Source organism: Schistocerca nitens, chromosome 7 (assembly GCF_023898315.1).
Source record: "Schistocerca nitens isolate TAMUIC-IGC-003100 chromosome 7, iqSchNite1.1, whole genome shotgun sequence".
Taxonomy (NCBI): domain Eukaryota; kingdom Metazoa; phylum Arthropoda; class Insecta; order Orthoptera; family Acrididae; genus Schistocerca; species Schistocerca nitens.
Window position 1 is genome coordinate 243,697,156 of NC_064620.1, and position 14,837 is coordinate 243,711,992.

Sequence of the window (14,837 nt, forward strand, 5' to 3'; positions counted from 1 at the left end):
GGCACTTTCTATTGTAACACGAATTACTGTTTTATTCCGTTACATTCTCGTATAAAACGCGGGAAGGTAGATTAAGCGGACAAACGGACAGAGCCTCTAACGTTCCACTTGTAATTCTGCTTGGTTCCCACTGAGCAAGCCCTTTAATCAGCGGCCAGCGAACTCTACGCGGACTCAGCTGAGGGCGGAATGTGCGAACTGCGTGCTTCAGCGAGGCGAATGCACCCTCACGTGGTTCTCGGACGTTCCCACTGCTCCTAAAAAGAATTTTAATAATATGAAAGGATTGCATCGGTCAAATCGAGTAACAAATCCTACCATTGTAGTACAGTTCCACGCAGTTCGCTGCATAGTGTGGACTCCTCCATCCAATGCTTTACCCGCTTTCTATGTACAGAGCTCACTGAGATACACACCCAAACTGTCTCGAGATTCACGTCCAAGTGCTACCAGACTCGTGAAGTTGAATAGAAACAGCCACACACCCTCACGTACTTTCAAACTTTAATATTTCACACTGTATGCTGATTCGTACAGGACATTGAATTAAACTGAACGTGTGTTATGAGGTTGTTTCCTGTCTTTCAACCGTAATATGTAAACCACCTCCAACAACAAATAAGTCATGAATGTCACTTTCTAGTAGCATAAAAATAATGTGGGTGAAATCCATCCGCACGATATGTAACCAACAGCAATCGGCGGAACATGACCCGTTCACCTACCTTGACTTGACCTGGGACCTAACAGAATGCAAAGAAAAGTCGCTTGTTATCAATGTCTTACGAGGTCGGACGGGTATATTTCTGATATATACCTATCACCTGCCGTCCCTTGGCAGTACATCAGCACATCTGATGATGGCAACAAGGTCTTTTGTACACTCACATCAGGCTGTTCACCCGAGATTTATTTCGTCAAGGTGGTCACTGTTTACTATTTTCGAATACATATTTTATGTTGCTCCTTGCTGCTTTCAGTAGTCCTTCGCTGTCCCTCCTCTCTTTCTGAAAATTAAAAAATTCACATCTTTCAGAATATCCCACTTTTATTTGAAGTTGTCTTTTCGCTAAGGCCATAGACATCCGATTTCTGTCTTCTAAGCACTGGTTCTTCATCATTCTGATGTTTCTTCCAGCAAATAAGTTACTGGTAAGAATTGAAAATATGTATGATATAAGCCTAAATAGGTGGGAATGGGAAATGTCAGTTATGGTCTGCTGCTTAAAGAAATCTATCCACATCTGATATTCAGGATTACTTTCATCAAGTCCAGCATATGCAATGCGGAAATCACAGAATTCCTGGTATAAATGATGTTCATCAAGGCTGAGATTCAATTTGTTGGAGACCTTTAAAACATACTGTCTCTGCAGACGAAAATCTTCTTATTCAGACTGATTACACTGTTCTGAAAAACATATAGTTTTTGGACAAAAAACCATTGCAACGTGACAAGAAAGATTGTGCATAGTTTTCAAAACTCTGTCTCTATGTTGTTCGTATTTCTTCAAGGATTATGTGAACTTTCTTTCCTAAGAATTTATTTAACTTGCTCTTAATGTCGCTTATTATTCTTTCCAACTCAACAGAAGTAACTGTGCTGTTTTCGAGTTTTCTAGCAGCAATTTCAATCTGGGGCGAAACACGTTACTGGAAACGTACATGTTCAGTTTCTCCGCGTTCTTGACGTCACAAACTGCCAAATTAATATTGCACAATCTTCCTCTCTCTTTAAATTAAAATTTGACTTGATAGAAGGCCAGCAGTATACAAGTCTGTCAATTCCAGGAAGTAGTAAGAGCCATCTTGTACGGACGTGTCGTAGTATTTCCTTAAACTCTATTTCCACAAAGTCTGAAAATTCTCTCAGTGACTGAACATTTGATGTATAGGGACCTAATTGACAGTAGATTTGAGAAATAATGCCCTTACAATGAATGTTTTAACACTATGTGTTGCAGTATTATTTATGACCTCTGGAGTTAGCTCTCAAAATGAGTGTGTTTTCGTTTCTCAGTAAGAAAAAAAAACGAATTTTTTGCCATAGTTCACTGTAGCAATGTCAGCACTGTATGCACTCACTTGATTAAAATCAAAGTCAGTAGCTTTTGTGCCGGCCGAGGTGGTCTAGCGTTTCTGGCGCTGCAGTCCGGAGCCGCGGGACTGCTACGGTCGCGGGTTCGAATCCCGCCTCGGGCATGGGTGTGTGTGATGTCCTTAGGTTAGTTAGGTTTAAGTAGTTGTAAGTTCTAGGGGACTTATGACCTAAGATGTTGAGTCCCATAGTGCTCAGAGCCATTTGAACCAGTAGCTTTTGTAATGTTCTTTATTGTATGGAAAATGTCTTTGCGGTTTTCTTCGGAGTCATCATAACAATCTAGCAATCTCTGACCTATTCTTTATTTAACATCAAAGTACTGAACTACATAAAGAAAAGTTTTTATATTTCCTCAGTTTGAAGCATCTGAGAACACAAAAATAAAAGGCCTTATGAAGCTCGACTACGGTTTCATCGTAACTGTATTGGCCAAGAACATTTTCCGAGATAACCGGTGCCTCAATTCTTCCACGAAATTTTAGTTGCAATATTACTGTCTGGAAACAATGAATGATCCAACTTCATTTGACATTCCAATGATTTGTAGCTAAGTTCATGTTTTACACTGTGATAAACTGATGCAACTGCAGCGGAATCTTCTTCAAATGTATGTTTCTTCACAAAGAAAATTGAAATTGTTTTATTTTTACGACACTGCTGTAGAGTCAGAGTTGTTTCCTGATGATCCACTATAGTTTTACCTCTTTCAAATTTTATCGAAAACGTGGTGGGGCAAATCACAAGTCCGTGGTCAAGTCGTTTTCCGTCATCAATCATGCGGAAAAATCTTTGTTTTCTAGGCAGTTTTTGTTGAAAGCCGTGTGTATTTAACTTTCTTCTTCGGAACAGACTAACTTGACGAACTGTCTTCATTATTAGAGGAAGGACGAAACTTCTTTTCTCTGAACGCCGGTCCTTTCTAATTCTAAAATACTCAGACTGGACGTATAGCCCGTTGGATACTTAACTATACAATAATCCCTAATTTAAGAGGGAAATGTGCATATTGAACAATGTATAATGATGTGGGGGGGGGGGGGCGGGGAGGAATTCACACATCATTCGTTCTCTTCGTTCGCATGATTCGCAAATTCGACACAAGACGGGATAAGAGTGTGTCCTGAGTCCCTGTACCTGTGATCGTGGACAGTACTTTGATTTTCTGGACAGTCCCGCCGAAAACTGGATGGATGCTAACGCTAACCACGCCGAAAGATAGGGCGTGTCAGCACGATGCGACTTTCCTCAGGCGCTATCGCTAACGCGTGGGAAGAAAAGCAGGTGATGGCTTTTGTGTTACAGAACACGGTCCCTTCTGGCTTGCGTACCCGGTAGTTGGACAGCAGCCATTTCATATCTAATGTGTTACGGCTTGTGGTTATGCTGTTTCTTTGGGGTCTCTGTGACGTTATCTTTCAACAAGACAGCGCAAGACAGTAAATTTCCTTGCTGTCGTGACATACCTCGATAAAGAAGGCGTTCGACAGTTGCTCTGACAGGACATTCTTATGATGTCTCACTCATAGAAACATCTGGTCACGGGTTGCCGAGAAAGTTTCTTGCTAGCACTGCAACGGATGAATCGTATCTGTGATCCACGCTCAGTTGCACCCGATGCCCATCTGGGTTTGAGATGATGATGATTCCCGAGGTGACACAGCGGTGCACTAGTCTTGGCACTGTGCATAAACTCAAAATATAAATTTTATCATGTTTTCGTCCTAGTATACAATACATGCACTGTAAGTAATATTTCGTTACTTGCTGTTCTTATCGACAGCTATGTAAATGAGAGGTTCTCACGCTATTGGGAGGCAATAGGGTGGATTTCACATTGGTAACACTTCTCCGTAACGTTATTATGACGTATACGTGCCCAATTTCGACCGTCGGGTACATTTATTGACTTTCGTGGTCGTATGGAGTCGACTGCGGTGAGCCTCCTGTGGAACGGTCATTTATCTTGTCCTTACAGAGAGGTAACATCGCGATGGGCCTACAGCATCATTTGAGAGTTGGTACCATCATCGTGTTAATACATGTCACTACGTAGGGTATATTTTGGTAACAGCAATTCACCGATCTGAAAAAATGAACTCGTTCCTGTTTTGAATATATAATTATTTCCGAGCTTGAGAGTGTTGTGTGGATAACAAGGCTATTTTATTTACAGAAATAGTCTGCAAACCCGGCCGGGGTGGCCGAGCGGTTTTAGGCGCTACAGTCTGGAACCCCGTGACCGCTCCGGTCGCAGGTTCGAATCCTGCCTCGGGCATGGATGTGTGTCATGTCCTTAGGTTAGTTAGGTTTAAGTAGTTCTAAGTTATAGGGAACTGATGACCTCAGACGTTAAGTCCCATAGTGCTCAGAGCCGTTTGAACCATTTTAGTCTGCAAATACCCAGTCACTGTGTGTGCATCGTCAGTATTAAAAACTGAAACTGATTTATTGGTTGCGTACCAATGGATAACTCACATTTTTCCTCATCTTATTGGATTTGACCTGTTTATTGACTTCGCTTTAATTGATATATTTGTTTAATTGAGGGCCACATATGTAGCGTAATTTTATCTCGTTACATATACAGAATTATACGTGCTTTGCACACCAGAACATTAAATTTAGTATTGCCATGAAATTCTTCTGAAACCGTCAAGATATTGTAAATAAGGAGTAGCGTTGTGACTGTGGTGGCCATTCTTGCTCACGAATTGAAGCAAAAACTCATATCTTCAACTGGTACCTTCACTGCAATTTTGGAAACGATTCTTGTCCTTTCTTTCTTTGAAAGTGAGGACCTACCAACTTCATATCCGTTACTTACACACCGTAATTATCTGTTACAAAAAGTACTTAGTGAATGTGTGAAGAATGTTCCAGTTTGTGCAAAAAATTACAATTCACTGGAAGGAAAATGAGCTTCTTCCTTTGGCCTTGAAAGTAACTGAAGCAATGAAAAAAAAAAAAAAAACAGCAGCAGGTCATTCTTGTACCAGCACCAGAATACACTTCGTCTGCATAGATAAAGGGTTTTCTTGTTTAGAATATAAGTCTCCGAAAATGACTACCATATAAACTTTCTTTTATGCTTTGTACGTGGCTGCGACTAAATTACGTTCTAATTCTTTTCCAACTGTATCAGTCTTTTCTGTGCTTTTTATTTTGAATGGTACTTTGTTTTACCAGATGATGAACATATTTGGAACGTTTACGTGAGTGTTTCATGCTTGATTTGTAAATCACTGATACTGACAACTCACTGCTGGGAGAGACCGCTCTTATGCAAGGTGTTCAGAAATTCCCTTTACACTCTTGTAGCCTTGCAGAGCGGAGTGAGTACTCAATATTTTGAATAGGAAACCACGTCCGAAACGTATTATTTCCGTGCTACAGCCGTTTGAAAATATGTTTGCTGGGTAAGAATGCAATAGTATAGTCACGTTCAAATGTGTGTGAATTCCTAAGGGAACAAACTGTTGAGGTCATCGGTCCCTAGATGTACATACTAGTTAACTAACTTATACTAACAACAACACACACACGCATGCCCGAGGAGGACTCGAACCTCTGGCGGGAGGGGCCGTGTAATCCGTGCCATGGTGCCTTAAACCGAGCGGCCACTCAGCGCGGCTGGATAGTCATGGTGGGAGGTACCTACGTCGGATCGACTGGTGTCATTTGGCGTCTGTCCTACCTTTCTGACATGGTCTGAGTCTCATTCACATGTCTGTGAGTGTTAGAGCTTCACGGTTGTGTACATGTTTGCAGAATACACCAACATGACCCTCCTGTATGGCAAAGCTCGTGGCTCATCGCCTTTATCAAGATCGTTATGCACAGCGTCCGACTCCATCGAATACCCTTTTCGCCACAATTACGCAACAGTTTCGAGAAAGGGGTACCTTCATAGTCAGCAGGCGTGACGGTGGTTCTCCAAGGAGACGCGGCACACAACAACGTTTGTGAAAACTGAATAAGTTTCCTTTTTGTTTCTTTGACTATTAAGGAGTGGATGGTTCAAATGGATCTAAGCACTATGGGACTTAACATCTGAGTTCATCAGTCCCCTAGACTTGGAAACTACTTAAACCTAACTAACAGAGGACATCACACACATGCATGCCTGAGGCAAGATTCGAACTTGCGACCGTAGCAGCAGCGCGGTTCCGGACTGAAGCGCCTAGAACCGCTCGGCCACAACGGCCGGCTAAGGAGTGGAACTGCTAAACAAATGATGTACTGGGTCACGCCTAATCAATTACTTGCAAAAGCTGTCGCGTTACCAAGATGTTTTCAAATGGTTGTAGCACGGAAATGATACGTTTCCGGCCGTGGATTCCAATTCAAAATATCATCTACTCAGTCCGCTCTACAAGTCCAAGAAGTTTGTATCGGGAATTTCCGAACACTCTGTATGTATACAACATCTAATAGACCAGAACATACTTTCCTTATCTTAATAAGGTCCCACAATCTTTTAGATAAGCGAAAAAAAAATAAAAATAACGGGACTCAAACAGACGCACCAGCTACACACATTTTCATAACTCAACAGTCTAACCCGTAGGTCACTGTGGACACTTGCAACTGGGACCTCGGTTTTATCTTTAAACGCCACGAGTGACTGCGTGTGACATCGCTCTCCAAGTTTTTATATATTTTTAGGTTTCAGATACATATTTTAACGGCTTTTATAATAATATTTACTATATAAGTGACTTATTAGTTGTTTCTTCATTCATCTCTGCCTTCTTGTGTTGTGACCTGATATTTGTGAGTTTTTCGTATCGAGCAACGTAACCTCTTACCTGTGTTTACATTCCGCGCTGACCAGTTGCAGCTGTAGCGGAGCATCGAAAGCTAAGTACTAATTAATTGTTTGTGTATAGTGGTTTATTTAGGAACTTTAGTAGTCTTAAACCGGAGTTTTTTGTGTTTTCTGGTGAAATAATTTCAGAAGAACCTTTTGGGAACTGTTTTCAGCTTCGTTACTGTATCATTAGACGTTTGATTCTCTTTCCGTATTAGTCTTTTGTTATATTCACATTTGTTGTTTATTAATACTGTTAATAATAGTAGTTACTTCACTTGTAGAGTAAGTTTGTGATTATTGTAGTCAGGTTTTTAACATCTTCTTATTGTAGTAGCGGAACTTAGAAAAAGTAAAATTTTACCATGAGTGAGAAGTGTGGGCTTTGCCGTAGGTTCGTGAGTAGTGGATTGCGGTGTGAGACTTGTTCGAAGTATTTTCACTGGGGGGAATGCAGTGGGGGAGCCAGTGGGCATTCTGGTGAGATCCTCTCCTGGAACTGCAGGTTATGTAGCAAGAGTAAGTTAATAGAGGAGCAGGAGCGTAAGATCTGTGCCCTTCAGGTGCAGCTGAAAAACGCACAGGAGGAGCTAGATAGGATGAGGAGAGAGAAGGGGGTTGGGGAATGGGAGCTGGCTGTTGCCAAGAGATCTGCTAGGAGAAGAAGATTTTCAGATAGTTTTACTATTCCTGTTTACAATAGATATGACCAACTGTCAGAGTCTAGTGGAGAGGAATCTCTAGTAGCTATAGATGTAGGAAGTATGCAGCAGACCTCAGCAGTTACGGTGGCTAGGACAGTTGCAAAGTCTAAGAGAAAGAAGAAGGTTCTTCTGTTAGGTAGTCCTCATCGTAGAGGTGTAGGCCAGCAGTTACAGGAAATGTAGGGGAGTGAGTACCTGGTCACCAGCGTTGTGAAGCCTAACGCAGGACTGGCTCAGGTGACTGTTAACATAAGGGGTTATGTAGGGATTTTACTAAAGAGGATCAGGTGGTGATTGTGGGTGGGGCTGGTAATAGTATTGATAAGGATGGGGAGTATGACATAGATGGCGACCTGGAAAAGATAGCCACTCAGACTGGCAACACGAATGTGCATTTCGTGGAACTGTTTCAGCGTCACGATCGGCCTCATCTTAATACAGCCGTCAGGCGTAATAACATGAGACTTGGAGGTGCGCTGATGACAGAAAGCATGGGTCACATTTCAAAAATGGTTCAAATGGCTCTGAGCACTATGGGACTCAACTGCTGAGGTCATTAGTCCCCTAGAACTTAGAACTAGTTAAACCTAACTAACCTAAGGACATCACAAACATCCATGCCCGAGGCAGGATTCGAACCTGCGACCGTAGCGGTCTTGCGGTTCCAGACTGCAGCGCCTTTAACCGCACGGCCACTTCGGCCGGCACACATTTCAGTGGTGTCGGTGGAGTCTATCAGCAGGACGGGTTTCACTAGACATGGCCTGCACCTCAACAGGTATGGGAAGGGGAGGTTGACAAAGCTTGTAGGTGACAGCATAGGTGGAGTTGGTGGGATCACTCATGGGAAAATTCCTGCAGTAGTGGGTGTTAGAGCTGCACCTTTTTTAGATTGAAGTCAGCTGACAGGTATTCCTGCTTAAGGGAAGTCTCTCTAACAAAGGAACCACTTTTGACAAAGCTTAGGTATCCGAGTAATGAGGGAGTTAGTATATTTCATCAAAATATACAAGGTATTAGAGATAAAGTTAGTGAACTGCTTATAGATGTTGACTCTGAAATTATTGGCATATCTGAACACTTCTTAAATAAGGAGATAATTCAGAGGCTTCCTTTACCAGGATACAGCTTGGCTGGCAGCTTTTCGAGGAGCTCTTTGCGGTGTGGGGGAGTAGCCATGTATGTGAAAAACGGCATCCCATTTGAGTCAATTGATGTTTCAAAGCACTGCACTGAAAAGGTGTTCGAATGTTGGGCAGGTGTGTATAAATTTAACGGAGCTAAACTTCTAACTGTTGTTATTTATAGATCCCCAGACTCCGATTTCACAACATTTTTGCTAAATCTAGAGAAGGTTCTTGGTTCACTTTATAGGAAATACAAAAAGTTAGTTATATGTGGTGACTTCAATATTAATTGTATAAGTGACTGTGCAAGGAAGAGGATGCTGGTAGACCTCCTTAATTCATATAATCTTATGCAAACCGTATTCTTTCCAACGAGAGTGCAGGGGAACAGTAGAACAACCATAGACAACATTTTTGTTCATTCCTCATTACTAGAAAGGCATTCTGTTAGCAAAAAGGTGAATGGCATTTCAGATCATGATGCACAAATTTTAACTCCAAAAGATTTTCGTGCTGCAACACGTGTTAAATATAGTCATCAGCTGTTTAGGAAAGTTGATCCAGTTGCTGTAGAGACCTTTGTAAACCTTATCAAGGAACAAGAGTGGCAAGATGTTTACAGCGCTGATACAGTAGACGATAAATATAATGCTTTTCTCAAGACGTTTCTCGTGCTCTTTGAAAGTTGCTTTCCGTTAGAACGTTGAAAACAAGGTACTACCACAAACAGGCAGCCTGGGTGGCTGACTAGAGGGATAAGAATATCTTGTAGAACAAAGTGGCAATTATATCAAAACGTTAGAAACAGTCAAAATCTAAATGCAGCAGTCCATTACAAACAGTACTGTAAGGTGCTTACAAATGTTATTAGGAAGGCAAAAAGTATGTGGTATGCAGATGGAATAGCTATGTATCAGGATAAAATTAAAACCATATGGTCAGTCGTAAAGCAAGTGGCTGGTCTGCAGAGACAGGTCGAGGATATAGAATCAGTGCGTAGTGGGAATGTCCGTGTTACTGATAAGTCGCATATATGTGCAGTGTTTAATAATCACTTTCTGAATATAGCAGGTGAACTAAATAGAAACCTAGAAGCCTAGTCCCAACAGGGAATCATATAACGCTCTTAGAAAAAAGTGTTCCGAGACTGTTACCTGAAATGCTCCTTCATGATACTGACAAGAGGGAGGTTGAGTTAATAGTTAAATCACTAAAGACCAAGAACTCTCAAGGATATGAGAGGTTCTCACGCTATTGGGAGCCAATAGGGTGGATTTCACATTGGTAACACTTCTCCGTAACGTTATTATGACGTATACGTGCCCAATTTCGACCGTCGGGTACATTTATTGACTTTCGTGGTCGTATGGAGTCGACTGCGGTGAGCCTCCTGTGGAACGGTCATTTATCTTGTCATTACAGAGAGGTAACATCGCGATGGGCCTACAGCATCATCTAGCAGAACACTGAAGTATTGTTCTATGTATGTTAGCCCAGTACTTAGCCATATCTGTAACTTTTGTTTTAGGAGTGGTCGGTTTCCTGAGCGATTAAAGTACTCGGTAGTGAAGCCACTTTATAAAAATGGAGACATTGATAATGTTGACAATTTTAGACCTATTTCTATGCCATCGGTGTTTGCTAAAGTTATCGAGAAGGTTGTATATACAAGGTTACTGGAGCATTTAAATTCACATAATTTGCTGTCAAATGTTCAGTTTGGTTTTAGAAATGGTTTAACAACTGAAAATGCTATATTCTCTTTTCTCTGGGAGGTTTTGGACGCATTAAATAAAAGGTTGCGAACGCTAGGTGTTTTCTTTGATTTAACGAAAGCTTTTGACTGTGTTGACCACAAAAAATTACTGCAGAAGTTGGACCATTATGGAGTAAGGGGAGTAGCTTACAATTGGTTCGCCTCTTACTTTAAGAACAGAAAGCAGAAGGTAATTCTCCGCAATATTGAGAGTGGTAGTGACGTTCAGTCCCAATGGGGCACTGTTAAGTGGGGCGTTCCCCAAGGGTCGGTGCTGGGGCCACTGCTGTTTCTTATTTATATAAATGATATACCTTCTAGTATTATAGGTGATTCAAAAATATTTCTGTTTGCTGATGACACCAGCTTGATAGTGAAGGATCTTGTGCGTAATATTGAAACAGTATCAAATAATGTAGTTCATGAAATAAGTTCGTGGCTTATGGAAAACAATTTGATGCTAAATCACAGTAAGACTCAGTTTTTACAGTTTCTAACTCACAATTCAACAAGAACCGATATTTTGATCAGACAGAATGGGCATATTATAAGCGAGACGGAACAGTTCAAGTTCCTAGGCCTTCGGATAGATAGTAAGCTGTTGTGGAAAGCCCATGTTCAGGATCTTGTTGAGAAACTAAATGCTGCTCTATTTACCATTAGAACAGTATCTGAAATAAGTGACACTTCGCATATTTTCATACGCCTATGTCGTATGGTATTATTTTTTGGGGTAATTCTTCAGATTCAAAAAGGGTATTTTTGGCTCAAAAACGGGCTGTTCGAGCTATATGTGGTGTAAGTTCGAGAACCTCTTGTCGACCCCTATTCAATAGTCTGGGAATTCTGACATTGCCCTCACAGTATATATTTTCTTTAATGTCGTTTGTTGTTAGCAACATTAGCCTATTCCCAAGAGTTAGCAGCTTTCACTCAGTTAATACTAGGCAGAAATCCAATCTGCATAAGGAATGCACTTCCTTGACTCTTGTGCAGAAAAGAGTGCAGTATTCTGCTGCATCCATTTTCAATAAGCTACCACAAGAACCCAAAAATCTTATCAGTAGCCCAAACTCTTTGAAGTCTAAACTGAAGAGTTTCCTCATGGCTCACTCCTTCTATTCTGTCGAGGAGCTCCTGGAAGAGCTAAAAAACTAAGCAAATTCCAGTGTTACATTTTTGATTTTCTTTATTTAAACTTACGACTTGTCACCTGAATATGTTTTTTTTTTATATTTCATTTTATCTGTTTCTAATATCGTGTTATAATTTCATGTGTTGACTCGTTCCATGACCATGGAGACTTCTCCTTAATTTGGTCCCACGGAACAATAAATAAATAAATAAAAAGAGATGAACTGCCATTATGTTTTTACCTTATATTTAACTGTAACAAATCGTAACAACAACGACGCGTTTTCGATAACCACTAAGCCACTGTGGACGCTTGCAACTTGGATCTCGGTTTTACCTTTAAACATTATGAAGAGATAAACTGCCGTTATGTTTTTACCTTACGTTTAATTATAACAAGTCATAACAACAACGACACGTTTACGTTATATTGTCAATATTTAATTCTGCATATATTCATAGATCATACTAGTTTAAAACCTATCCAATACGACTTCTCCCACTTTTCAGAATTTGATACGACTACGAAAGCCGACAGACATTCCCAGATGGTAGAAACGAGGCATGTACACGTACGAGGCCCACGAGAAAGACAGGCCGCGGCAAGTACGTCACGAAGGGGGCTTGTTCTCGCCCGCGCGCTCAGCTGAGCAGACCAAACGCGTTTCTACACTTCTTAACTCGTAACTAGCTGTTTACATACAAACGAGAATTGTATCTTCTACTGGAATCCGCTATTATGGAGTCTTACTGTTTGTTAGACGTTCAACGATCGGAGGTCCATAGACCTACTAACAATCTGTGACGGTTGTACCGCGGTATAAGAAAATTAAAATTGTGCCATTATGATTATCGGTTGCATGAGGCATCACATCTTGTATGAAATGAGGACTGTTAAGCAGAATAGACTAACTGCTAGAATGAAATTTTCACTCTACAGCGCAGTGTGCGCTGATATGAAACTTCCTGGCAGATTAAAACTGTATGCCGGACCGAGACTCGAACTCGGGACGTTTGCCTTTCGCGGGCAAGTGCTCTACCAACTGAGCTACGCAAGCACGACTCACGCCCCGTCCTCACAGCTTCGGTTCGCAGGAGAGCTTCTGTAAAGTTTGGAAGGTAGGACACGAGGTACTGGCAGATGGCAGAAGTGAAGCTGTGAGGACGGGGCGTGAGTCGTGCTTGGGTAGCTCAGTTGGTAGAGCACTTGCCCGCGAAAGGCAAACGTCCCGAGTTCGAGCCTCGGTCCGGTACACAGTTTTAATCTGCCAGGAAGTTTCAGACTAACTGCTGTAAACAAGCCGTTATACCACTCTTGTCGAGCATAGATGTCGAATTAATGCATACTGTTGTGCATTTTATTATATTACTAGTAATCAGTAAGTCTCTGTAAAAGCAGATTTCAGTAGAAGATGTAATTCTCGTTAGTACGTAAACACCTAGTCGCGAGTTAACAGGCGTAGAAACGTGGTTTGTCTGCTGAGCTGAGCGCACCACAGCCCGTCTTTCTCGTGGGCCTCGGCACACGTGACAGTGACGTCACGCAGAAATGTTACCGAGGTGAATCTAGCGCCTCCCGTAGCGCTGCGCCTCGTCTGCAGAGTGGAGGCGCTGTTGCAGGGGCGGGCCCGGGACGGTGGACCCCGCGTCGCAGCCGTGCCCGCAGTGCGGCTGCAAGGGCATGACCGGCTTCCCGGGCGTCACGGGCAGCCTCTGCGCGCCGCCCGTGGCCGACACCTCGCTCTACGACCAGCCCTGCCACTACCTGCGCAAGGTCGGTAACTCTCTGGAGGACGGGCGTCACTGTAACTTCCCACGCGGTCATCACTGTGGCTATCTGTGGTCTCGACGTTAGACACCACACTAGAGGTTGCGATAATCGATAGCCGTCCAGCACTCTCAACCTCTCTGGTCTCGCTGGCGCTTGCAGCGCCGCCGTATGGCACTGACAGAGACTTGCAGATCGCACCCGCCGAGTCAGCTACAGGTCGCGAGCGAAGTCAGATTAGAATAGCCTTCAGCTCGCTAGGTTCTCAGCCTCTAGTTCGCGCATGTATTACGCACGTAATACCAGAATTTTGTTACCTTGAGCCGGCCGGAGTGGCCGAGCGGTTAAAGGCGCTACAGTCTGGAACCGCACAACCCCTACGGTCGCAGGTTCGAATCCTGCCTCGGGCATGGATGTGTGTGATGTCCTTAGGTTAGTTAGGTTTAAGTAGTTCTAAGTTCTAGGGGACTTATGACCACAGCAGTTGAGTCCCATGGTGCTCAGAGCCATTTGTTACTTTGTTTTTTGTACGAGGGTGAGTCAAATGAAAACATTAATTATTTTTTTAAAATATTATTTATTGTGCAGAAATGGTGCAAAGCTATATCACTTTTCAACATAATCTCCCCCACGCTAAATGCAAGTCCTCCAGAGCTTACGAACTGCATAAATTCTTTTAGAAAAAAATTCTTTTGGTAGTCCGCGCAACCACTCCTGCACTGCGTGGAGTACCTCTTCATCAGAGCGGAACTTCTTTCCTTCCATTGCGTCTTTGAGTGGTCCAAACATACGGAAATCACTTGGGGCAAGGTCTGGTGAGTATGGTGGATGAGGAAGACACTCAAAATGCAGGTCTGTGATTGTTCCAACTGTTGTATGGGCAGTGTGAGGTCTTGCATTGTCATGCTGAAAAAGGACACCTGCTTCAGCAATCCACGTCGCTTTGATTTGATTGCAAGCCGCAGATGATTTTTTAGGAGATCTGCAATGGTGACAGTGGTCCCCCTAGGCATGTAATGCTCCAAAATGACGCCTTTTCCTTCCCAAAAGAGAGCCAGCATAACCTTCCCTGCTGCCCTACTGATGGTTCTGTTGGGAACTTCTTTGGATTTGGGGATGAGGAATGGCGCCATTCCTTGCTCGCTCTCTTCGTTTCCGGTTGGTGGAAGTGAACCCAGGATTCGTCCCCAGTAACGATTCTTCCAAAGAAGCCATCACCTTCTCGTTCAAAGCGCCGAAGAAGTTCTTCACAAGCATTAACACGTCGTTCTCTCATTTCAGGAGTCAGCTGCCGTGACACCCATCTTGGAAACACTTTGTGAAACTGGAGCACTTCATGCACAATGTGGTGTGCTGACCCATGACTAATCTGTAAACATCCTGCAATGTCATTCAATGGCACTCGGCGGTTTTCCTCCACTATAGCATCAACTGCTG

General features: G+C 42.6%; 1 protein-coding gene across 1 annotated transcript in view; it reads left to right on the forward strand.

Moving 5' to 3' along the window:
• LOC126195554 (uncharacterized) overlaps positions 1–14,837 on the forward strand; it is a 74,610-nt gene that overhangs the window by 19,528 nt on the left and 40,245 nt on the right. Inside the window, exon 2 of the mRNA XM_049934178.1 lies at positions 13,253–13,406. Within this exon, the coding sequence (XP_049790135.1) occupies positions 13,253–13,406 (154 nt within the window). The remainder of the gene's footprint in view (positions 1–13,252; positions 13,407–14,837) is intronic.